Here is a 27,201-nt window from a genome sequence, read left to right on the forward strand (position 1 = left end):
CCTGTAATAAATAAATGTTCTGAAAACTGTAATGTGTATTGATTTAGATTTTGGGGGATATATACTCTGCAAAAGCTACTACTGATTTTCCTTATGAGACATCATAAAGTAGCTGTCATTCAGAAAGAACAAAATATTTTAAAATCTAAACTAAAATTAATCAATTATTGTATATATTGCTAAATATTTCTTTTTAAACACCTCAACATTTGTTATCTAGTTAATGAAAAAATAATACTAGATGTTTAAATTAAACTAGATTTTTAACTTTGTTTTGTTGTTCCATGACCACCACATTAATTTTAGTATAACTTCAGCATCAGATAGTTAACTCAGCATCCATTATAAAATGCCTTTGAAGTTAGGATTATTGACCTAACATAATAGAAATGCTTTTTCCATGTGATTTGAAAGTATCTCTCATTAGAACAGTCCACTTTCATTCTAGTACAGCATATATGCCTGTAATCCAGACTTCTCTCTGTTACTGGAGAGCCAACAAAATCCAGCAATAGGAACCAGTCTATGCAACATATAGATCACTAATTTAGAAAATAATATTTTGTATTTCTGTACATTTATTTTTAATTTTGTAAAATTCACTAAGAAAGCAAAAATAATTTTAGTAAAACTAATTTATCAAGAACTATATATTTCACTAAATATTCACATTTACTCAACATATTATTGTCTCATATTGTTTTATTTATCTATGGGACAAGCAAGACACAGAGATGTTTATCAAAAGACAATGCATACATTTTAAATTAGGAAAAAGAAAAATGAAGGTAATTACTATGAATTTTTAAGATACTTTTTAGGAGGCATATTTAATGGTGAGCCCAAATATGAAAACCAAACAATTAAGGTACGTCTTGAATCTACTAGTGCAAATGGCTAAAAATAAATTTACATTCAGTCGGATCTAGTGACTGAAGACAGTTCTACATAATCTTTTATTTTAACCCATATGCTGTTCACTCAATTATATTTAATAAATATTTTTTGAAAATTTGATACAATGTATATCTACCCTCCACTTCTCCATGTGACTCTCCCCAGATCCACCACTACCTCACTGCCTCTTTAGCTTCATGTCTTTTTCCTTTTTTTAATTTAATAACTCACTGACTATAATTTATGGTGTACATACGCTACAGAGATTGGATCCTTTTACTAGAGCATGATGATTCTACCAGGACTTGTAATGAAAACCAAGTCTCCCTCCAACATAAGCTATCTCTGCCAATAGTGCATCAGTTAGGGGTTTGAGGCTAAGGAATCTCTTTCCACTCTATCCTAGAATGTTGCTATCTTTTAAAAAGGCCCCAAAATAGTGAATTTGAGGTATATAAAACTTAAATAGAACATTAAAGATATTAAAGTTGTTCATACGTAGTTTGCAACAGCTGGATAATTCTAAGGTTTTGATGGTGTTAATAGCTAGTTTTTAATTTACATTCTATTTTATGAACTGCCAAACTGTTCTCATAAATGAAAGCTTATATAAACGTTGAAAGGCTATTGAACATCAATGACTTATGCTTGTTGTCAACCTTGTAGAAACACTGGTTAAAATTCCTTGTATTCATCTCAGATTAATATCTACAGATAGAGAATCACATGTGTGATTTGATTTAAAAAAGAATACAAAAATTAATTTTTAAAACATATAACCTAGAGGGGGAAGAAAGGAAGAAAAAGGATGCCACTTATCTATTTCTTAACAAAATAATGTAGCAACAGGACAATTTCAGAAAATAAATAAAGCAGTTTATATAAGCTACACAGTAAGCAAAGCTAAAATATACAAGGCTGATGAGAATTTAATGAAACTTTCAGATATATTGAAATATTTATAATATAATTTTGTGGCCATAGTGAGAATCAATATAGAATCAAAGGTAACTTTTATCAAAGGTGTGACTGCTACAAATACCTTGAGCCTCTAGAGAAAAAAAAACAGTATTCTATGATGGAATGCAGTGGCAAAAAAGGAAATTATATTGTGACAAAAGAAAAAACTGAATTTATAAAGGCACCTGTCAGTTGTAATGAACATTTCTTGGATGGATTTACATATAAATGCTAAGGTAGAAGAGTGCAAGAAAATGCTTACATAGCATATACAAGGCCCTGGCTTGGTGTCCAGTACTAGAAAAAAAATTAGTTTACAAAACAAAAAATTTGCTTTCTAAAATTTTACTAAACTAAAAACTAAAACTAAAAGTTTACTATCACTAAAGTAAAAATTTACTTTTCACTAAAAATTTACATTCGCAGCAATTTTTGGTGAGTCATACAGGTGCGAAGGTCTCAAAGATGAGCAATACCAATGTGCCATGGGACTGGATGTGCCTCTGACACGGTCACACCAGAATTTGATTCCGATGGTTTTTCACATCACTGTTCCCATTCCTTTGGCCCTTGACTTGATCATTTCAGATTACGGTCACACTGATTCGAAGCTTTAGATGTTACTGTAGTCATCTGTTTTGATTTTTTTTTTCTAGCTATCGGAAAACTTCAGGTAATAATCTCTAGTAGTAGTCCACTCCTCCAAGAGGCCAATATTCTCTTAGGTAGTACATTCCCATGTGTTGCCCGATTTTTTCCACCAGTCACAGAATGTAGATTAGATAGCTTAAATATGACAACTAATGAAAGCTTGCAAATGTTCTCCTCTGTTGCTGACTTAATAATTATTCATCTTTCCTAATCATTAATGAAAGAAGTTCATAAATAAGTGAGTATTTCTATCTATCCACGATTTTCAAAATTTTCTGAATCAGTTAACACACACGTGCGCACACACACACACACACACACACACACACACACACACACACAGAGAGAGAGAGAGAGAGAGAGAGAGAGAGAGAGAGAGAGAGAGAGAGAGAGACAGAGACAGAGACAGAGACAGAGACAGAGAAAGGGGGGGGACATTTTCTTGGAAATTCACAGTGAAGTAAGAAAGACAAAAATGTGCCTCAAGTTCATAGGCATCAATTGTTATAGTTTTATTATGATTTTATTTTAAATAATCAAGATGCATTCATAAAAACCAGCCCAATTAGTTGTAAGAGAAATTTTATTTAGATACAAGTAAATTATTTTTTAGCAAATTCCAGTCTTTCCTTAGAAACTAGGGCTTGGGAAAAACCATGGCTCTGAGTAAAAACCAGTGAGACAAACATCTATGCTCTATGTTTAATATTCATTTAAAATGGTAGAAACACCAACAAATAGTTCGAGCGAGGTCAGACCTTTTAGTCCCACTCTGTTTTCTAGGATGTTCATAGATGGCTCTGATACAGCAAGCTGTGGTAGTCGTCCTTGTCCATGAGGAGTGGTTGCCTTTCCTCCTGGGGTTGCTTCTTCTTCGGATGGCATAGCCTACTGCTAAGCCCAGCCAGACCTGCAGCAATAACAGCTCCCACCAGTGCTGCCCCAAGAAGCCATGGCCAGATACGACTGGCTTGTTCCAAGTAGGGCTCAATGTAGTTTCTGTAAAAGCCTGTGTCTGAAATAGAAAAAAAATAATGCTGTTTTCATGGATATCAGCAGCACTGTCAGCAGAATTTTAGCATGCTATTTATGAGTTAAGATGCTTGGCTTTAGCCGGGCGGTGGTGGCGCACGCCTTTAATCCCAGCACTTGGGAGGCAGAGGCAGGCAGATTCCTGAGTTCGAGGCCAGCCTGGTCTACAAAGTGAGTTCCAGGACAGCCAGGACTACACAGAGAAACCCTGTCTCGAAAAACCAAAAAAAAAAAAAAAAAAAAAAAAAAGAAAGAAAGAAAGATGCTTGGCTTTGAATGCCAGCTATTTTGCTTAATAAATAGAAAAGCTTAGGGAAAGTTAACCTCTTCTTTCTCAGGCTGTTTTCTCCATAGGAAAAAAAGAAAATTCACTAATTCTGATTACAAGAGAAAATGTTTGACAAATTCAGATGTTAGCTGCCCTCTACAACAAAATACTTATGGAATTATCAACATGAATACTTGAGTGATGAATAATGAACCTCATGAAATGAATTATTTTAAAAATTTAATATTTTTTAGAAATCTTGAAGTTTAGCAGTGAATAGAGATGAATTTTAAGTACTTTGAATGCACAAAGAAACAATAATGAAGAATGTTTCATAAGATAGAAAATAGGCAATTTCTATTATTTGTTTTAAAATCAACTTTCTCTAAAGTTAAATGCTAAATTTCATAGCTGTAAAAAGCATAGTAAATCAATAAAGCATTTCAAATTAATATTGTTTATTTTAACATACTTAGAAAATCTATATTCTACCTTCTATTAGGTTTTTTTTTTTTTAATCTAAGGCCTAGATATCTGTTTGGAGCCTCAAGTCTATGTATTTATCATATTGCACTGAGAAATATTTACCATGATGTTTCATATCTTATCATTCTATCATAACAAAAACATGGACTTCCCCTTGTGTCTGGCCCTTCTTTTATTATTGTTAAATATATCATTGAATTGTACTATAATTTATTTGCTTCACAGGATAAAAAGGTTCAAAAGAGTGCTATAATCTCCTTTTTCTTCACTCAATATAACTTATTTGCCAATTTCTATGTGTTTTGTCCTAAAAATGTAGTGAGAAATAAACTGGTTCATGGATTACACCTAGAAAATGCCCCAGTCATGACAAGCATACAATTTGGGCTAACTTTTACAAAATATCTCAGTCTTCAATGTTATTTTCTTTGTTCAAAACACTCAGTAGAAAAATTCAGTATTCTATAAATACAGTGGCCATCTTTGCTTTTTAGTCTTATTCTTTCTAGTTAGAATGTTTTCCCCTCTTTTCTATCTGTTGCCTACCAAATTACATATGAATTACTGCTTCCTTATCAGCTTCCTTGGAAAAGTTTCCTGTTCCCTCTTTGTACTTCCTTGCAGTCTGTTGGACTTTGTAGTGGTTTGAATATGCATGGCCCAGGGAGTGGCACTATTCGGAGGTGTGGCCTTGGAGTAGGTGTGAGAGTGGGCTTTAAGACTCTTGTCATGGCTGTCTGGGAGTCAGTCTTCTCCTAGCAGCCTTTGGAACAAAAGGTGGAACTCTCAGTTCCTCTAGTCCCATGCCTGTCTGGATGATGCCTTACTCCCACCTTGATGATAATGGACTAAACCTCTGAACCTGTAAGCCAGATCTAATTAAATGTTGTCCTTTATAAGAGTTGCCTTGGTCATAGTATCTGTTCACAGCAGTAAAACCCTAACTAAGACAGAATTCCAAATTGGATTTGGTGCTTACTGAGATCCAAACTGCTTTAGTCATTTCACCGGAACTAAATGTTAGGAGTTAGTGAGGTTCACACATTTGTTCTTTTTTCCTTATCTAATGAATTTATTAATGCTTCACTCATTTAACCATTTGTAACTTCACATTGAATTCTTCTAACCTTTATATAGAAGCCTTTGTATACTATAGTGAAAGCATAATGTGCTAAGGGAACTGTCAAAACCTGCTTCCTCCATGTATTGCTATTTAACATTAAAGAAGTGACTTCAATTCTATTACACTGATATTGTTACCCCTCTTATGGAAAATAATACCCATCTAGTGAATAATATACTAAAATGTATATAGTTATGGTTTAAATATTAAGGGTTCACACACACACCTACACACCCCAAAACAGATGTTTAAAGGACTTAGCTGCCAGCTGATAGGTTTGACAAGTTGTCTCAGGAGGATTCTGGCTACATCACTTGATTAATCAGATGATGGATTTCCAATATGATGCACTAATTTGGATGTGATGGAAAGTAGGAAGAGGGGCCTAATTGGAGCAATTAAATTACTGGGAGCTTGCCTTTAAAGGATACATCATGAATATGACTCCCTCTTTGTCCCTACTATAAACTACAAACATGATGATATTTCTATCTTGCCTCAAGCTCAAACCAATTAAATTTGTTGTTGACCATGAGCTTAAACCTCTGAAACCAGGAGAAAATCACTTCTTTAACTTGTGTTTCTCCATCATTTGTCATTGCAACAAATAGATAGATGAGCATAGTAGGAAGTTCCTGCATGGACCAGGCTTCCATTACTACCTATTCCTTCCTCATCAAGAATATATTAATGTAGTTCTGACTGGGAAGACCAAAGCCCATGGGTACTTCCAGTCTTAAGGCTTTACATTATTTAGCCAAAGGCATAATAATTACCATTAAAGAAGTATTATGAAGTGCATTATTAGTTAGTTTTGAAAGTTTCCATTGTTGTATTGATAATTCTACCAAGAATCTCACAGTAGAAGATCACAAACTGTTAACTCTATATCATCCTGCACAGACTGAATTCTTTAACCAGATTCAGAACAATCCAGTGAGTTACTCCTATCTAAATATATAATGAATAAAATGTGATTCACAGAATTGAAATAATATTCCTAGGTCATAAAAAATCTGACAGAATTATGGCTCAAAAGCTTCCCAGTCCTATATTCTTTAATAATTTAGCTATATAAATGTCCTATAGTAGGTGAAATAGATATAAATTTCAAAATCCTTGAAGTACAGTTCTATTTCACATGATTATAAATTGGCATAATATAGTTTCTTAAAAAGTTTGGAAAAAATTGAATATACAATGGATTTTTTTTACTACCCCAAAAGAGGTTACCCACATTAGAATCCATAGTTCATGTGGCAGCAACTGAACCTTACCTGACTCTTGTAGGTAGCTGTAGTCATATCCCAGATCCTTGGATGAAATGAAGAAATCACCATTTCTATAGAGTGGTATGAAAGGAACCATATAAGATTCTCTGTTATGGCCAATAGGTGCATTGGCTTCCGGATAAACTTCCAGAAGAGGGCGGTGTCTTCGGAGCCATTGTTCAAAAATACTAAAGAGGAAAGAGTTACTCAGACACAGGGACATTTTATTTATAAGATCTAAATTTTAAGTTCTTAAAAGACAATTATTGATATCACAAGACTTGCTCAAATGCTGACTATCTTCAAACTTTAGCAAGTTCCATTTCATGTGCTGAAGAAGGTCACTCATCGGAAATAAGTGGGAGTATAACTTCGAATTTTTCCTTATGAAAATTAAATTTTTATAGATAGTATAGTTTTCAAAACTCAACATTTGATTTCATGAAATTTAATCATAATCATAAATTAAACATAACTTTAAAATGCAAGGAGAGTCAAAAGAAAAAACATATGAAACTAAATTGACAAAGGAATAGAAATTAATCACCTTTTGTTTGTTGTTGTATGTGACTATCAGTTATTTCAATCTTTGTCTTATGGTTGGGAAAGATCATATTTCTGAGGCAGAGCCTAACTTTAATGATATAAAATGAAACAGCCCATTTCCAGGTTCCCATAAAGCTTTTATGTGACCACATGATTACTATTCAGGCAATAAGACAAAATCATCATAGGAATAGGAAATAGTGAAACACACACACACACACACACACACAGACACACAAACACACACACCAACAAGGACAGTAGAAATTCATCCTAACAGTGAGCAATGGCAGTCTTTGGAATAGCATTGACTTTGAATGGGCAGCAATGATTGCCAGGTCAGGCATGGACTTGGTAGAGATGGAATGACATGCTTCCTGCCCCTGGAACAGGGCCAGCAGGCATGGGCCTCCGTGAGCATCAGTTGCTGCTGTGGCATGAGGCTTGTTTGTATAATAATGTACATACTTTCACATTCCCCCTTCAAGGAACAACCTCTCTGTTAACATTAAAGACTCCATGATAACCAGAGACAGCACAAGTCTGGCAGATGAAATTGTGGCTAATTTTTCACCAAAATGATAAGCATTAAAATCTTCAGGACAGCCCTTAAAGTTGTGGGAGGGAACTCTAAAACATGAGTTTAAAATATATACTCTCAGCTATGCAACATATAAGGATACAATATGAATTGAATGGGGGAGGGGCAGTTTCTGAATCTAAAAGAACAAAATCTGCTGCACTCTGAGGCAATTTTTTTTTCCTTTTTTTTATTAGATATTTTATTTACACTTTAGATGCCATCCCCTTTCCCCATTCCCCCCCCCCTTAGAAAACCCCTATCCCATGCCCCCTTTTCCTTTTTGCATTTATACATTTTTTTAAAATAATGTTAATCATAGGCTTTATAAGTTTGGAATTGTTCAATCAGACCAACCTAGATATAACAATTATCTTTGACTGGTGGAGATACATGAATATCTGCCTCCCTGTCTCCCCCCTTTTTCTCTCTTTCATCACCTAGCTTCTCCTCCCCTTCTTCTTCTCCTCTTCTTACTCCTTTTCTTCCTCTCAGTACTCCTCCTACCTTAGCTCCTCCTACACATCACCCTTCCTGTTAAAATGAAACTTTTCTCTCAAAATACAATTAGAGCATAATTATGCCAATTTGTACCAGTGAGGTACAGGATAGTCCTAATACCCAGTCCATCATTTTGTTGACTAACCAGCTCCTCTGTCATCTATTCTAACTAAAACATTTAGTTCTGAAGGGAAATAAAGAGATTTAGGGAGGAGATCCCACCCTGCTAAGGTTTTGGCTTATGCTAACAAAGGCAGACAGATTCCTGAGCTCAAGGTCATTCTGAGACAGAGGGAATTTAGGTCCAGGCCCAGGCATGGTAGAAATGGTAATTTCAGAACAGGGTCTCACCAAGCTAGTTTATCATTTGTTCTTAAAAAAGACAGGTAGATCTCTGAATTCTTTTGCAATGTTAAAGAAAAAAATGTGCGTGCAGGGCGGTGTCATTGGGTGCTGGTTCATATGATAATCAAAAGGGAACCTGGAGTAAATGACTAGATTGATATGTAAAATAAACGACTAGGCTTTTGATCTGTAAGTCATGAGCTGTACCAGAGAAATAGAGAGAAGTGCTTGGTGAGCTGCCTAAAGCAGAGAAGAGAGCTAGCCTTCTGGGGATCTCCAGAGAAAACAAAGCAGAAAGAAAACAATCTGGAAACCTGTCTCAAGCAGAACCTAGGTTACCAGCTTGGGCCCACAATATTGATTTTGAGTTGTTCCCTTCTCTCAAAATCTCCCTCAAAGCTGAGGCTGGTCCTTGGCAAAAGATAGATGTACCATAAAAGGAATCTATTCCACACTAATCTGTTCTCTAGCATGTTTGCTCAGTTTACCCCTATTGTTCTGATCTGATCTGCCCCTGAGTTTGTCTCACAATACTTCTCTAAGATAGCTAAATTCCTTTTGGAACTTTCCTATTAAAAATTAGTCAATGTTAGTTTCTGTTAGACACAATAAAAACTAGTGCTAAAAAAAAAACCCTAAATGCACCAGAAGATTTGGAAAAGTGAGTTCTCAAACAGTAAGAGAATTTATAGAAAGTTCTTAAAAGCATGGCAAAGATATCAGTCTGTGTTACAAGACTGATTAACAGAAGAACAAGAAACTTGGAGTTGATGAAGTTTCCTTGAGCACTACCTTTAGGTTTGAATCTCTCATGATTAAAAATTCTCAATTTACTGAAGACAATGGAATCCTTACAATTCAACAGATCCAAAAAATCCAATGTTAGAAATATTTATGGTTAGCATTCTGTCTAAACTCCATCCCCACAGTTATGTGGCAACAGTCAGGTATGCTCCCCCTGCCCCACAGTTACCAAGCAATAGCAAGTAGGCCTGGCCCACTATTAAAGGGGCTGCTTGCCCTCTCCTTTCTCTCTTGCTCTCTTGCCTTTGCTTCTCTCTTGGCCTCTGGGGCGCTTCTCCTCCCCATTTCTTTCCACATGCTCATGGCTGCCCTCTATTTTTCTCCTCTACTTCTCTACTCCCTCTCTCTGCCTCTAATACCCTCTTAACTCTTTCCCTCCCCATTCCCTGAATAAACTCTATTCTATACTATACCTTCATGTGGCTGGTCCCTCAGGGGGATGCTCATGCTCTGCATGGGCCCCTCTGAGACATCCCCTTCCCCCATACCTCACCATACTCATCCATAGAGCATATCCTATATTTCTTTATCTTTTTATAAATACATCATTTATGAAGGTCCAAATAAATAAATGTCATTGCTAATTTTAAATTTTAAATTATAAGTTAGAAAGTCAGAAGGTAGTACATTGTAGAGAGCAAGTTATATAAAATGGAGACTGTTAAAACTTGAATGAATTTTTAAAAACTACAGTTTAAATTATACCAAACAGAACAAAAAAAGTAAAAAAAAAACCACACACACAATAACATTTTCTTTAGTATAAAGCAATTCTGTCACTTGAGAGCTGGATTTCAGTCACTAGTCTAGTCAATATATTTTACCTGTAAGTAAATGTAAACATAAAACATGAAAATATCTACCATGAATACCAACATTTTTCTAATTTTGGCTTATTATTAAATATATATTAAGCATATACTGCATGTCAATTTCTTTTAATTCAAAATAGAAATAACTTTTTTGGCACAAAGATACTATGTAGATTAAAATGGCATCACACACCACTTGCTAATAGTAACATTTTTCCTGATCTCTTTTGCCGATTATCTTTCATCTTATTATCAGTACACTAGGAGAAATTTATAGCTGGCAAGGAAAATGAAATGTTCTATGACAGAAATATGAAGGCCATATGTATGGAGCCAGGTGTCTAATATTGCTATTCTTCTGGTAAGCAGAATTAGGAAAAAAAGAGGCTTCTAAAGGGTTGATTTTCTTTGGTTCCCAGCTTTTTCAATTGAAAAAGATTAGAACTGGTTTATAGACAATAAGTCTTTGTAAGATTTGTAATTCTATGATTTTTTTTAAAAATATTAGCTTGTACTTTTATCTTCAAAAAAGCCTTACTTGTTAATCACAGACAATTTAAATATTACAAACAAGTCAAAACATGAAAAGATGACATGTAATTACTTTATATTTGGTTTTAAGATGTGTATGTATAATATTCCATATATACTTGAAACATATGAATATTATACTGTTAATTCATAAATATTTATGTGTGTGTATATGTGGGATATTTTATTAGTTAAAGCCTTATGTTTTCAACTAATAAATATATATTTTAGGTATATGCAGAGTTTTTGACAATTGGTCCTTTCCCAAATCCTCTTACATTTTGATGTAAGATATAGGAACAGGTCAATATGCAGAGGCTGAAAGAAATATTTGTACTTGATTTCATCTAAGAAAAATGACTATTATAATTTAATTTATAAATAATCTTGTTTCTACCATGAAATAAAAACAAGGTACTTACCTTAATAGGACAAGGGGCATCAATCCTTAGCTACAGATTTAATGGAGGAGATCATCAATTTGCTTACTATTTTATCAACTTGTGAAAATGAAGACATTAGTCTTAATTAAAATCTTCAGTGGTAGTTTTCATCTTCAGCTAATTTCATGAAACTGTGTCTAGAGTATGGCTTTTATTGAAATACTAATGGTAAACTGTATATTCCTGGTGACAGTTTGGGGGAAAATCTTATTTAAAAAAAAAAAAAAAAAAAAAAAAAAAAAAAAAAAAAAAAAAAAACCTCATATGTGCTGAGTCCGGACAGATTTCTGAGAGTCTGAGAAATAGGAAGAGAGGTATTGAAGAATCAGAAAAAGTGACCATAGAGAGATGGAGTGAAATGTTTTAAAGATAAACTTAACATGGACTATTAGGTTTCAAGTCTAATATAAAGTCCTAGGTTGCTATTGTCTATTCAATAATAAAAAAAAATAAATAAAGTGAAAAATGAGCAATTTCTCTTGAACCCATAAGAAAAATCGCGGTTTCAGGACAAATTTCTGATGCTAAAGCAGTAGATATATATGTACCCTAAAGAATATGTCTAAATCTATCTATTAAGAGCCAATGAAACTGGATTCATAAAATAAGAACACCTAAATATTTCAGGAAACACTGAAGATTTATGCTAGACTTGGGTAATAGTAACAAATCTCTAGGGTAGCAGTCTCATGGCTATTACAACATACGTTATGACTTTACCTCTAGAAATTCTACAAGGTTTTCAGGATGAAGATACAAACTCTGTCCATGCAAGCAATTATTGTAAAATATGTTGAGAACCTCTTCCAATTTAGGCAACATCCAAAATGTGTTTTAACTGGAGAAATGTGTTTCTCTCAATTTATCTTCTGTTCTTGTCTTATTCATTGCTGAGGGTATGGGAAACCAAAGGGCTCAAAGCCTCCAGAATTTTTTTTTTTTGTAGTGCTGAAGCAAGGGAAGAGAGAATCTATAGGATTAAAAGTGTTTAGAGACTCACACTTGAAGCCATTGTACCCAGAAACTGATATTCCAAAAGTTACAAAAGCTTCAAATATGTTATATGACTTTCTGGCTCTCAGATTGTAACGTCACACCAACAAAGGTATAGTGTTAAAACCAGAGATTACACCTAAAGGAACTGCAATATTCTGAGGAAAAAGATATATGTCCCTAAGAAAGGTATACAGAGAGGTCCAAAACCAAATGAAACTTATCAATGGTTCTAGGGAAATTTGAAACTTATGCCATCCATCACTACAATAAATCAATTAAAGATTAATGGATGTTAAAAAAAATAACATAAATCTTCAAACTAACATTGTATTTACCTCAACTACTACAATTGAATCTTACAAAATATCCAAAGTAAGAAAATTTGTCTGAAGACACAAAGCTATTATCAAAATTTCAAATATCATGTATACTTTCCGGTTATCAAACATAGAGTTACAGACTATATTAATAATATGCTGAGTTCTAAAAGAAATGTAAAAAACTCACAAGATGAAATATGTAAGCAGATGTACAAACTCTATTAAAGAACCCAAGAAAACATCAAAAATAAAAAATCTACAATATAAATGAAAGATATCCATAAGTTGATCAGTATACTTAATATAGATGAATGAATTAACAAACTTAAAGATAATTTAGTAGAAACTTCTCAAACCCTAATGTAAAGAGAGAGAGGGAGTGGCAGGGAAAGAGAGAGAGAGATTGATTTTAGGACAAGGAGCAAATTGAAATTGTTCCCAATTGCTAAATATAGAGCACTCTAAATTAAAATATTAAGAAGTATTGGTTTATAATTCAAACTATAAAATAAATGAGGTATTAGTAGGGGCAATTTGTGATGTCATATACTCTCAAATACCCTTTGTTTTCTGTTTGCAGGTAATATATAAGGACTTCTTTCTGATGTGCATTATTAGCTAGTAGAGAAATTTAACAGTTTGAGAAACCTGTCAAAACCCACCTCTACCTGACAATATATGTTAATATTAACAGTGGTAAGCTCATTATATGTCCTTGATATGAGATGAAGCAAATGGTGCTTTGATTCTGAAACATTCTTACAATACAAATCTTGCATCCAATAGGAATCAAGTTCTGTTGAGTGACATTATACAAGACTCCTGAGTAGAACTCCAATATGTCAAGATCGATAAATGAAAGTAAGAAAACTGTCATAAGCCTAGAATAGGAAAGCTTGGTGAATAGTGGTAATATAGGATCTTAGTCAGGCCACTGGTACAAGAGTAACGTAGGATACTTCTAATATGAACTTTGCCTATGTAATTAATCAGTGTTGGGTTTCTAACTGCGACAATAGATCCATACTCTTGTAAGATGTTATTGGTACAATAAACAGTTATGATGCATGCCAAAACCTAGTATCTTATCTAATTAGTGAAACTACTTTAAAAACAAAACACAGGTTTATGGAACAAAATTAGCAGAAGGGCCTTAAAAGAGTTTAGTATTTAAGAATCAATTTGTTATAGAACATCCACCAGTAACAACAAAATCTAACAAAATGTTGTATATACACATATAAGACATTATATTCTTAGAATTCATTTATTTAAAGATAGATGAGTACTTTTTAAGTTTTGAGTATTTATAATACATTTTTTTTTTTTTTGGTCAAAGCATTAGTGAAATTCTCTGCCCTGTGTTGCGTATCAGTATAGTGATAGATCTAAAAATTCTAAAGAGTAATTTTAGAAACACTTTTGTAATTATACACTGGAAAAATCTACAAAAGAACTCTATAGAAAGAAATCCTGATTCATAGTTATAGGATTTTCTAAGTGTGCAAACTTTAAAAAAAAAATTTGATGGTATATTCAAGCTCAGAGTTGAAGAATGAGTATCCAGGGGAAATTATGAAGAGGAACAGGTACACAGCAAATCACAGGCACTAAGTGTGTGACATTCTTGTTCATAAGGGTCAAGGAGGGACTATTTCTAGATAATATTGGAGGAAAAAACCTGAGCTTCAGCCATGAAGTGTAGCAAAAGTTGTGTGACAGACTTTTGCATGTTTTTCTTCTATGAACATTAGGAAGTAGCTCTTCAAATTTGCAGTGGTGAATGAGGGCATTGACAAATAAGCATTCTGACAGATTATACAGGTTATTTTGTGGATGATGAAATGAAGGATGATGCTATGGTTTGAATGCATTCCCCAGAGTTATATTGAATTTTGACCCTCAATCTGGATGTATTGAATGTCAAAGCTCAATAACCAGAGACTAGATCACCAGAGTTCTACCCTCATAAATGGATTAATGTTGTTGTGTTTGGAGTGAGATAATTTCTTTAGGTCACTGTTTGTTATGAAAAAAATTGTTCCTCTCTTAATTGTTGTTCGCTTGTGTTATTTTACCACTGTATCTCTTCCCATTGGATGTCAATTCAAGAAAAGTCCCTCAACCCACAGCTGTAAGAACTGTAAGAAACACATCTGTTATTTAATCAACCAGTCTCAAGTAGTCTATTTTTACACAATAATGGACTGAATCATATTTTAAAAAACTGACACACAAATAAGGGTAAGGTTTAAAAAAATATCAGAGAGGAAATCTATGTCTAAGAAGAAAGGAGAGGTGCAAGAAGCAAGAAATCACAACTGAATGGTGAGATGTTACATACAACTTTACAAATTATGGCTCATGCTTCTAGGCAAAAGAATTTCACTCTCAAAGAAATTGAACTCTAGAAAACCAGTGGATGAAATTCAGGTGTTAATATCTTAGCATGAATTCTTCATTAAACATAAAGAAATATCTATGGAATTTTGAAATTGAATGTAGAAATGATGTGCAATGTTGGCTATTATGTACTCAATTGGAATGTGCTAAAATTATATGGGATTTTATATTTGATTTTGTGATGTACAGCTGTACCTAAGTTTAATACTTTTCTGGTAATGTGCAGGAAATTGCTTAGCACTTAAGAATTGAAGCAAACATTTAAAACTTTAGTGTTTTGCTCCAAGAGGTAGAAAACGTTTTTTATTTGTGTGTTGTTTAAAAGTCTAAAGTAAACATCTTCAGTCATTTATCTTTATATAAGAGATGGACTTTTAATCATAAAATATATTCCAGAAAAGAGATGAATTCATAATTATGAAATGCTGATATTGAAAGTCTAAAGATGTGTGTGTGTTCTATCTGTCTGTGTGAATGTTCATAATTGAAACTCAATTTTCCTACTTGTACCATGGGGATCCAGAATTCAGTAGAGAGAGGTGGGTTGCAGAGATCGATACTGATATGGGATTTTCTAATGAGTAGCTTAAAATTCCTTTGTAAGGAGGCCTGTGAGTGTTCGTGAAGTGACTAGCAAGTGCTGAGTGTTTTCTCAACAGTCCATAACCACAACAGGTAGGTGTGACTGGAAGGAGATAAGGAAATAATAACAATACGGTCTATTAAAAGAAAGAATGCTTTACAGAATAAACAGATGAGAAGAAAATATGTGCTCTGTGGTTTGTGAACACAGAGAGAAGTGAGAAATATGGACTTTTGTATCAAATTTGTGTGAGTGTGTGTGTTATATATGTGTGAAAAACAACAAACTATTTTCCCAGCTTTAGTTTCCTTGGCTGTAAAGTGTGTTTAATAAAAAGTCAAAAGGTAGTGAGAAAACAGTGAGCTAGACATGCAATGAACCCTAGACATTCAATTAGGCACCCAAACAGATTAGTTGTGGCTATTCTTTTACATAGCAGAAACTACCTGTTTCACTTCATAAAAGGGCCAGTATTAATATTTTTGAAATAAATATACTACATTTTGGATCTGGGGCTATAGTTGATATACTATGGACAAGATGAAGGATGTTTTTTCAAACAATATTTTATTCTGTACCTTTATCAATGATTAGAAACAATCTAATGCTTATATGTACATATACGTTATATGAAAGAATCTAACTTTCATTCTCTCTATTCTAATTACTCCTCATCCTGCTTTTGCTTTTGTTTCCCAATGTCCTGATCTATCTCTCTTTCTTTTCCTGTCTTTGTCCCTGTCCTTGTCCCTCTCCCTCTCCCTTTCTCCCTCCCTTCCTCCCTCCTTCCCTCTCTCTCTCCCTTTCTCCCTCCCTCCCTCCCTCCTTCCCTCTTCCTCTTCCTTTCTCCCTCCCTTCCTCCCTACTCTCTTCCCAATCTCATACCTACTGAGTCCATTTAGTTTTGCTTGTATGTGCATGGGTGTGGGGCCACCTACTGGAGGTTGGGTAGCTTCTCGGGTCCCCAGAAAATTAATTATTTAGAAGACTACAGTCTAGAAAATTGTCCACTTTATCCAGATTTTCCAGTTTTGTTGAGTATAGGCTTTTGTAGTAGGATCTGATTTTTTTTTTATTTTCCTCAGTTTCTGTTGTATGTGCCCCTTTTCAGGTATAATTTTATTAATTTGGATATGCTCTCTGTGCCCTCTGGTTAGTCTGGTTAAGGGTTTGTCTGTCTTGTTGATTTTCTCAAAGAACCAGCTCCTGTACTGTTGATACTTTGTATAGTTCTTTTTGTTTTTACTTAGTTGATTTCAGCCCTGAGTTTGATTATTTCCTGCCATCTACTCCTCTTGGGTGTATTTGCTTCTTATTGTTCTAGAGTTCTCATGTGTGCTATCAAGTTGCCAGTGTTTGCTCTCTCCAGTTTCTTTTTGTAGACACTTAGAGCTATGAGTTTTCCTCTTAGCACTGCTTTCATTGTATCCCATAAGTTTTGGTATGACGAGCCTTCATTTTCATTACATTCTATAAAGTCTTTATTTTCTTTCTTTATTTCTTCCTTGACTAAGTCATCATTGAGTAGAGTGTTTTTCAGTTTCCACGTGTATGTGGGTTTTCATTGTTTTTGTTGTTATTGAGGACCAGCCTTAGTCTGTGGTGATCTGTAAGGATGTAAGGGATTGTTTCAATCTTTTTGTATCTGTTGAGGCCTGTTTTTGACCAATTACATGTTCTATTTTGGAGAAGGTACAATGAGGTGCTGAGAAAAAGTTGTGTTCTTTTGTTTTAGGATGAAATGTTTTAAAGCAGAAGTCATTAAAAGTCTCCCCACCAAAAAAGCCAAGGACCAGATGATTTTAGTACAGAATTTATCAGACCTTCTAGAAAGAGCTAATACCCATTCTCTTCAAACTATTCCACAAAATAGAAACAGAAACTACAAAATAGAAAGAACACTACTCAATTTGTTCTATGAAGCCATAATTATGCTCATACCTAAACCACAAAAAGACCCAAAAAAGAAAGACCAATTTCCCTTATAAATATCAATGTAAAAATACTCAATAAAATTCTCACAAACTGAATCCACGAACACATCAAAAGAATCGCCTATCATGATCAAGTAGGCTTTATTCCTGGATAGTTCAATATTTGAAAATCCATCAATGTAGCTTGCTATATAAACAAACTCAAAGAAAAAACTGACATGATCATCTTACTAGATTCTGAGAAAGCATTCGACAAAATTCAACATCCCTTCATGGTAAAAGTCTTGGAACAATCAGGAATTCAAGGCCTATACCAAAACATAGTAAAAAGCAATATACAGCAAGCCAGTAGCCAAAATCAAACTAAATGGAGAGAAACTTGAAGCAATCCCTCTAAAATATGGGATTAGACAAGGCTGCCCACTCTCTCCCTACCTATTTAATATAGTGATGGAAGTCCTAGGAAGGGCAGTTAGACAACAAAAGGAGGTCAAAGGGATATAAATTGGAAGGAAACAAGTCACAATATCACTATCTGCAGATGATATGATAGTATACTTAAGTGACTACAAACCTTCAACCAGAGAACTTCTAAACCTGATAAACAAGTTCAGCAATGTGGCTGGATATAAAATCAACACACACACACAAAAAAATCAGTAGACTTCCTCTACTCAAAGGATAAACAGGCTGAGAAAGAAAATAGGAAAATTGTAGGAAGCCGCTGTTAGCAGTGGTTATACGTTTGCATTTCCAAGATGGCGCTGGCCTCATGTTTTCCCAGCAGTAAACAATTAACTGCGCAGATGCAAAGGCAGAGAGCCCGCCAAAGTCACTGCCAATCCCGAGGCATAATATTAGTTGGTGAGCGAACAGCCAATCAGAAGTGAATACGTCACTCTAGGGTGTATTTTAAGCTAGGCCCCTTCCGCGTCTCAGCCCTTCAGCTTCCTTCCGCGTTTTCCTCCTGTGTGTTACAGATTAAAGTCCTCGTTTTGCAGTAACTACCCAAATACTGTCTCTTGTGTTTCTCGTCCACGGGCGTGGGGCGACACGGGAGGCGCGCGTTAGAGAAAATGAAACCCTTCACAATAGCCAGAATAATATAAAATATCTTGGAGTGAATCTAACCAAGCAAGTGAAAGATCTGTGACAAGAACTTCAAGTCTCTGAAGAAAGAAACCAAAGAAAATATCAGAAGATGGATAGACCTCCCATGCTCAGGAATTGGCAGGATTAATATAGTAAAAATGGCCATCTTGCAGAAAGCAATCTACAGATTCAACGCAAGCCATATTAAAATCCCAACTCAATTCTTCACAGAGTTAGAAAGAGAAATACTCAAATTCATTTGGAATAACAAGAAACTCAGGATAGCGAGAACTATTCTCAACAATAAAAGAACTTCTGGAGAAATCACCATCCCTGACCTCAAGCTGTACTACAGAGCAATAGTGATAAAATCTGCATGGTATCGGTACAGAGACAGGCAGGAAGATGAATGGAATAGAATTGAAAACCCAGAAATGAACCCAAACACCTATGGTCACTTGATCTTTGACAAAGGAGCTAAAACTGTCCAGTGAAAAAAGGACAGCATTTCCAACAAATGGTGCTGGTTCAACTGGAGGTCAGCATGTAGAAGAATGCAAATCAATACATTGTATCTTTTTGCACAATGCTCAAGTCCAAATGGATAAAAGACCTTCACATAAAACCAGATACACTGAACCTAATAGAAGAGAAGGTGGGGAAGAACCTCGAATACTTGGGCACAGGGGAAAAGATCTTGAACAGAACACCAATGGCTTATTCTCTAAGATCAAGAAGTGACAAATGGGAACTCATAAAATTGCAAAGCTTCTGTAAGGCAAAGGACACTGTCAATACGACAAAACAGCAACCAACAGATTGGGAAAAGATCTTTACCAATACTAAATCCACCAGAATGCTAGTATCCAATATATAAAAAAAACTCAAGAAATTAGACTCCACAAAAACATATATCCCTATTAAAAATGGGGTACAAAGCTAAACAAAGAATTCTCAACTGAGGAAACTCAAATAGCCAAGAATCACCTAAAGAAAAGTTCAACATCCTTAGTCAAAAGGGAAATGCAAATCAAAACATCCATGAGGTTCTATCTCACACCAGAATGGCTAAGATCAAAAACTCAGGTGATAGCAGATGCTGGCGAGGATGTGGAGAAAGAGGAACACTCCTCCATTGTTGGTGGATTATAAGCTGGTACAACCACTCTGGAAATCAGTCTGGCAGTTTCTCAGAAAATTGGACATAGCATTATCTGAAGACCCAGCTATACCACTCATGGGTATATACCCAGAAGATGCTCCAACATATAACAAGGACATATCCTCCACTATGTTCATAGCAGCCTTATTTATAATAGCCAGAAGCTGGAAAGAACCAAGATATCCTTCAACAGAGGAATGAAGACAAAAAATGTGGTACATTTACACAATGGATTATTACTCAGCTATTAAAAACAACGAATTCTAGAAATTCTTATGCAAATGAATGGAACTAGAAAATATCCTGAGTGAGGTAAACCAATCATAAAAGTACAAACATGGTATTCACTTCATTCACTGATAATTGAGTATTAGCCCAAAAGCTCGCAATACCCAAGATACAACTCACAGACCACATTAAGCTCAGGAAGAAGGAAGATCAAAATGTGGGCACTTTGGTCTTTCTTAGAAGGAGTAACAAAATACTCATGGGAGCAAATATGGAGACAAAGTGTGGGATAAAAACTGAAGGAGGGGCAATCTGGAGGCTGTTCCACCTGGGTATCCATCCCATGTGCAGTCACCAAAGGCAAAACTAATGTGGATGCCAGGAAGTGCATGCTTACAGGAGCCTGATATAGCTGTCTCCTTAGAGGTCTGCCAGAGCCTGCTATATAGAAAGGTGGATGCTCACAGCTAATCATTGTACTGATCATGGAGTTCCCAATGGAGGAGTTAGAGAGAAGACTGAAGGAACCAATAGGTTTTGTGGCCCCATGAGGAGAGCAACAATACCAACCAACCAGAGCTTCCCAGGGTCCAAACCATCAGCCTGGGAGAGCATAGGGAGGGACCTATGGCTCGAGCTGTATATGTAGGGGAGGATGGCCTTGTTGGGCATAGGTGGGAGAGGAGATCTTTGGTCCCATGTAAGCTGGATGCCCAGTGTGGGAGAATTCGAGGGTGGGGTGGTGGGAGTGGGTGTGTGGGTGGCAGCACATCCTCATAGAAGAAGGAGGAGAGGGTTGGGAATGGGAGTTCCTGGGCAGAGGGGAAATGGGGAAAGGAGGTAACATAGGAAATGTAATTAAAATATAGGATAAAAAAAGCTACAAAATATTTTTTAATGGAGTAAAAATTTGAAGATAAGCTTCAGGATGAATCAGTCAGTCTATTACCTGCTAGGCAACTATGATAAAGTGAGTCTAGATCCCCAGCTACCATTCCGAAGAAGAGTGTAATATAAATTATATTTGTAAATTGTCACGTCATTTATGCTTGTTAAGAAGAGAATTGGTGTGGGAAGCCATGGCAAGGCCTTACTCTTGGCAAACATTCAGCTTTGGCTTTCCTATCTACTATTCTTCTTTCTGCTTACCTTCCATGATTCACTTGTCAGTTCTCAGAACTTCAAACAAGGCCTCATAGCAACCCACCTTAGTAACCCTTCCTCCTGATCTCTAGATTTAGACAACATCCTGCTAGATAGATGTTTTTAGAATCCCTAGTAATGGAAAGGCTTTGTGAGAATAACTTAGGTAGACCCCACAGCTGCAGCTAGCTTCCTCCACCTGCAAAGCCCTCTTTCCTTTCCTACCCCTCCCCATATCCTGTTTTTAGATTATTTAACTGGTGTGAACAATAAAAATTTTGCCAGCTTGATCAGACTTCTTAAGTGCTGTGCCTTTTTATTTTCTTATGCATCTCAGTCCTCTCCGCAGGGTCTAAGGATTTCACTTGATTGTCCAACCGGCCTGAACACATTGGGAAATAAGACAGACCTTTTGTTTCAGGCTTATATATATTTATGTCAACTTCTGAGACCCTTTTCTAAGACTAGCTGTTCAGCTAGTTTTGCTAAGCTTTACTCTCCAGGTTTATTGAGACCTTTTCTCAGAAACTAAGATGAAAAGTGATAGAAGAACATGCCCAGTGTCAGCCTCTAACCTCAACATATAGGAGCACAGCATTAAAACACACGCGCACACACACACACACACACACACACACACACACACAAATACATACATACATACAAAATAAAATTTTGCAGTGTGAGCATTTTGTAGATGGTTATAAAGAAATTCTGAAGGTCTGAAGCTGAAAATTTAGGTTCAGAGTATTGTAATAATAACTCTAGAAATATGGGTAACCTATTTAACCTGTGATGATGCTAGTTTCATTTCAGTAAAGCAGGTAACAGTATTGGATGAACCTTTTCAGCAACAAAATTAAAATGGTGAAGGAACTCTTAGTACCTTGGTGACTACATTAGAAAATGAGGTCTTAAAAAAATGATTGACACCCCAGCAGAGACTGAATAAGTATCAGGAGAAAGAAGATTTAGACTCAGATAGAGACAGGGAAAACTGTCAAGATATCTTTCATCACAAAAATGACCTTAGAAGGAACAGCCTTGTTGTTTCTTTCATCAGATTTCTAGCCTCCAGGACTGAAAGTAAGCAAAAAGAGTAATTCCTAGTACAAAAGATTACTGTTATTGATATTGGTATTAGCATTATAATTTGATTTAGAGGTTTTCTTCCCCAGGACTTTATAATATTTATGTTTTTCTACTGTATCTTTTGCTCCACCAAGGCTTAGGTCAAATACCACTTCTACGAGAACTTCAATAAGAATCATTTCTTTCTCCTTGATTATTACATTGCTACAGGTTTTTTTAAATATGTGTTTAATACTGAAAATTTATTCACTATTACTTCTCAGGCCTTCGTTTAATATCATATGTACAGAATTCAAATAAAGCAATGAAACACCTCACTAATTATTCTATTCAATATATTTACATAGTGCTTGCTCACAAACCAGATGGGCATTAGAATCATTCATACTTACCCATAAGATTTAAAGAAAATTTACAGAAAATATGCATTTTATTGGAAAACCACAATGTTTCTAAATTCTTAAAGTGAATGTAAGGTATAAAATAACTATTTTATGAATTACTAATTGATGTTCAGAATTAAGAAAAGAAAAAAATCTGAGATATGCTGGTAATTTTAAAGACTTCCTGACTGAACCATTCACTAAACCTCACCAGTAGCAATGTGGCCAGCTTGATGCCTGGTGATAGAAATACAAAATCCAGTGAAGAATTGCCCTTATCTTCCAAGAAGCTGAAGGTGGGCTAACAATTCAACACAGGGTATCATGAATGGCAAACAATAGTCAGAATGTTTTATACATTTAGAGAACAGTGAAAGGACAGATAGATTCTGCTTGGGGAGGGATGTATGAGGTAAGAGGACCTTTGAGTGACATTTGAACATACTTTCAAGAAGTGACTGACTTGCCATGTCTTGTCATGTAACAGAAAGAGAAAAGGCAGTCAAAGCAGACGGCAGCTCAAGAAGCCCAGGACCACAAAGCTCAGAACGAAAAGAGAATATATATGCCAGTATATATGCTATAACAGATACTTGCAAGGAAGCAACTAAGTCTAAATAGTACTGTGACAGTATGAACTTTTACAGAATGTGTTTAGGCAATGGAATGGCAGTCATATTTAGCTGGTACAGAAGTGTGTGAAGAACCAAGTTTGTGGGATAAGGAGGAGTGATATTTTACTAAATAGTCTATTTGAATGGAGACTACAGAGGCAGGGTGGGGAGGCATGAGCCTTTGCAAGGGAAATTACAGTGTCTCCTTAGTTCTAATTCCCAGTGTTCTTTAATAATTATGGAACCTCTTGGGGGAGTATTCAGAAAATACTCAAAAAAAAATTCTTTTAATAGAAATTTACATTTTAAGAGGATATATTGTCAGACATGAGTAATTTTAAATAAAATTCGATAAAGAAACTGTGAAATTTAACTGAGCCCAATGTCAACTGATCACCATTTCAAGTACCTAATATAAAACTGTTTAGCATAGTTAAAGAAAGTACAAAGCAATACAAGGGGCATGGTAAGGAATTAAGATGAGATTTATATCACTTAAAGTAATGAAAGAGTTTGTGGAAACTTAGCATAAGAATTGAAAGGAGAAGTAAGAATGAAGGTCAAAAAACCAAAACCAGTGATGATCTAATTTTCCTTTCCATAGATAACTAAGCATATATATAGGTGGCTGTCACCACACTGTGGAAAATTTGGAAGGAAAGATAGTTACAATGCACAATTAAATCTAAAGATTTTATGGTAAATAGAAACTAAATTCAAGTCAAACTAATTAGACTATACACATGAAGCACAGTTAATCAGTGGAAATCTATCAAATGGGTTCATAAAAAGCTAGCCCCTCCACCCCAGACTGTGCTGAATACAGGTAGGAGATTAGCTGTACATTTGTCTCTCAGTAGAAAATGTTATTTGTTTTTAAAACCTCAGTCTTCCAATATCTAAAATCATAGTAATGAAGCTTACCTTATCTCTCTCATTAAGGTCTTCACTATTTAAGTTTTCAACACATTTCCCATCATGTACCCATTATATGTCAAATTCCAAGAGTAGTTACAATGGTCTGTAGTTTTACAGACTTCATTTTGTGTAGTGATAAAGGCACACACGAAAATCCAAATGATAGTGTTGCTATTAGAGGCATGTAGATAAAAACTGTGAGATTCCAACAGAAGCAAAGGTGAAGACAAAGGGGGTTTCTCAGAAGAGAAGACTTAAATCAGTTAGAAAAATTATGCAAAACCAACTAACTGCATTTCAGTTACATCCTCACAGGAAGTTGGGGCATAATAACTGGAAAGTAAAAGTAGCTAAGTATGGAAAGAAATCTTAAATAATACAGGGCCAATGAGAAGTGAGCCCAGAAAGGTGAGAATGAGTCAGACTTTGGAAAGCCTTGGGTGAATAAAGAGAAAGTGTGAAAATTTTAAATTTGTAATTATGGTTATATTGATTAGATGCATTATATATATTTTTATGTTGAATTATCTATTATAGTATATGATAGGACCAATAATAAACAAAGCCAATGTATCTATGTGAAAATAAACATAATTAGATAATCTTATCCAAAATCACATATCTATGACTTGAACAACCTGAGGATTAGAAATATTATTTTTTTGTATATACACTGAGGATATATATACATCCTTTTTTTCTTCTCTCTAAACAATGGAAGTTAAAGAAGAGCCACTTTCATAACACTTACACTTCTACAAAGAATGTCAGAGTGTCCCATTACTATACCAATTTTCTATACATCATTAGCTTCCTCGCTTTTCCAATTATGGTAGATTGTATTAAGCCCTCTCCCAACACTCAGGATTACAATAGGAAAGTTCATCATAATGGTGGACTCCTTGTTTGTGTTGGTAACTATTTACTACAGACCACTGTACATATGATATTTCATATATAAAATTTAACCTTTACTGCCTCACAAGTAAATAGCATGTCTTTATGGGATTCTGAAGAATTTATGCAATCAGCCCTCCATCAAATAACCTACTAAGAGACAGAAGATACTGGTAGTTGGCGTTGCATAAAGGCAACAATTCCATAGTCATTGGTCCTCCTATTGCATACATTGTCAGTATATGCTGTATTTTCTTTGTAGTTCTAAATTTTTGTCAATAAAATTTACCAAAAGTGTCATTTATCCTTTTAGATCACTAGCAGGCCACATGCCAGTTAATCTATTTTCTTTCCTTTCTTCAAATCCCCAATTTTCACCTCATGGTTGAAAAATAAAAACAAAACAAACACTTTAATTTTGTTTATTCATATTAAAAACTAGAGCAGGAATAGTGACATGAATTAAAACAGAAAAAATTATGAATATTTGCCAGATGACCTTGAATTAATTTTGTACCATTCATCCAGATGAATGGTAGTGGTAGATCAAAGGGATGGTGTGAAAAAATTGATTTCATGAGAGATTTATTTAAAGATGTTATGCAGAATTTGATTTTTAGGGCTTGAGATATGGTTCATATGGCATGGATTAGTACCAAGAGCCTATACTAAGTGTAATAGTAGTTATAAGTAATGCATGAAGATATAACAAAAAACAAAAAAACAAACAAACAAACAAATAAAAACAGTAAAGAAGTTTACAGATGTTTCAACACTAGGAATGACATCTGTACAGAGAAAATTCACTGTAAACTAAAATGTTTTTTTCCACCTAACAGCAAATGTTCCATGCATGCCTCAGAATATTTATAGTAAATAACTATAAAAGCATATGGTGTACAAATACACAAATAATTTATACAGTAGTAATACTATTATCATTGGAATTTCAATGAAAAGTGTGTTTAATTTACTGTAATGAATAAAACAGGTAATATAAAGCATTCTTCAGAACATGAATTTATTCAGGCAGTAGGTTGACATTTAAATCACAACAAATCGTTCTTACCACTGGAAAGACAAACTCAAAAACACAGATGAAAGGCTGAAAACCACATTATTTTCTGTGTTTTGCTCTCTGTATCTTTTCACCTGTCAATATTTTCCTTTAGTAAAGTTCTTCATCTATACATAAATTCTCTTCCCTCTTCTACTCATTTAATCTTCTCTTTCAATTGCAGTAATTGAAAACTAAAGTTATTCCTCAGAAACAACTTGTTGATTTGTGTGTCACCTAATTAGGAGTCTAAAATATGTAAATTGACATATTAAACAAAGGGGGAAAACCTTTTACTCTCCTTGGATATAACAATGAGGAAAAGAATTCTATTTATTGTGTCAAGGAATGATCTTTATGTAAGTGAAGATTAGTGAAAATAAATAATGAATCCGTGGGTAGAATACCAAGAAAGTCAACGGGGATCATCTGGAGACGAGGCAGAGACATGAGCCGAAGGGAATTATGAAATCTTCATAAGTGTCTCAAGTTGCTAGTAATTTTTGCCTATTTTCCTTTAAGTGGTTAGTCATAACCACCATAGGTCAATTTATGAAACTTAAAGAGCCCAATTAAGTAACGTTAAGAAAAAGGGAACTATGGAGAAATATTTCGCCTACAACCAAGGGGGTTAGGGGGGAGGGGAATTGTGAAAGATAAAATCAACATGACAGTTATTTGCGAAGCCCTCCTTGAATCCATCTGACAACCTCTAGAAAGGTTACAGGCATGATCTTCCTGTCTAAAGTAAGTTCTAGCTGCTTATGTGTTCTGTCATTTAGAAATAATAATTTCATTTATTATCAACTCGCCCTAGCTTTAAAACTTCTTCATTAGGCCCATGGAACTTTAAAACAATATCTTCATAAAATAAAAAAGGGGGAGGTATATCCCCATAGGACACAAATTTATTCAAATTATGTTCTCTTTATTTTATTTTATTTTTTAATTGACTGCCAAAGAACTTCATGCTGAGTGTCTATAGCACCCTATAACTAGGCATACTTATGCCTAAGTGAAACGGAAGGATCCACTTATACTGGCATAGGGCATGATTCCTATCAGGTATTTAATATGGGGAAGAAGGCATGTTTGTGTTTTTTCTGCAGGATCCCGAAGGAGCATGGTG

The 27,201-nt window shown here is 34.9% G+C and overlaps 1 protein-coding gene across 1 annotated transcript in view; it reads right to left on the minus strand.

Annotated features, from left to right (window-relative positions):
• Nucleotides 1-3,215: 3,215 nt before the first annotated feature.
• Nucleotides 3,216-27,201, minus strand: part of Tyr (tyrosinase) — a 65,493-nt gene continuing 41,507 nt past the window's right edge. The window contains exons 4-5 of the mRNA XM_034507907.2: nt 6,695-6,876; nt 3,216-3,523 (exon numbers count right to left, since the gene is read on the minus strand). Coding sequence (XP_034363798.1) covers nt 3,297-3,523; nt 6,695-6,876 — 409 coding nt within the window. The 3' untranslated portion in view covers nt 3,216-3,296. The remainder of the gene's footprint in view (nt 3,524-6,694; nt 6,877-27,201) is intronic.

The sequence above is a fragment of the Arvicanthis niloticus genome, chromosome 1, assembly GCF_011762505.2.
Source record: "Arvicanthis niloticus isolate mArvNil1 chromosome 1, mArvNil1.pat.X, whole genome shotgun sequence".
In the NCBI taxonomy this organism is placed as follows: domain Eukaryota; kingdom Metazoa; phylum Chordata; class Mammalia; order Rodentia; family Muridae; genus Arvicanthis; species Arvicanthis niloticus.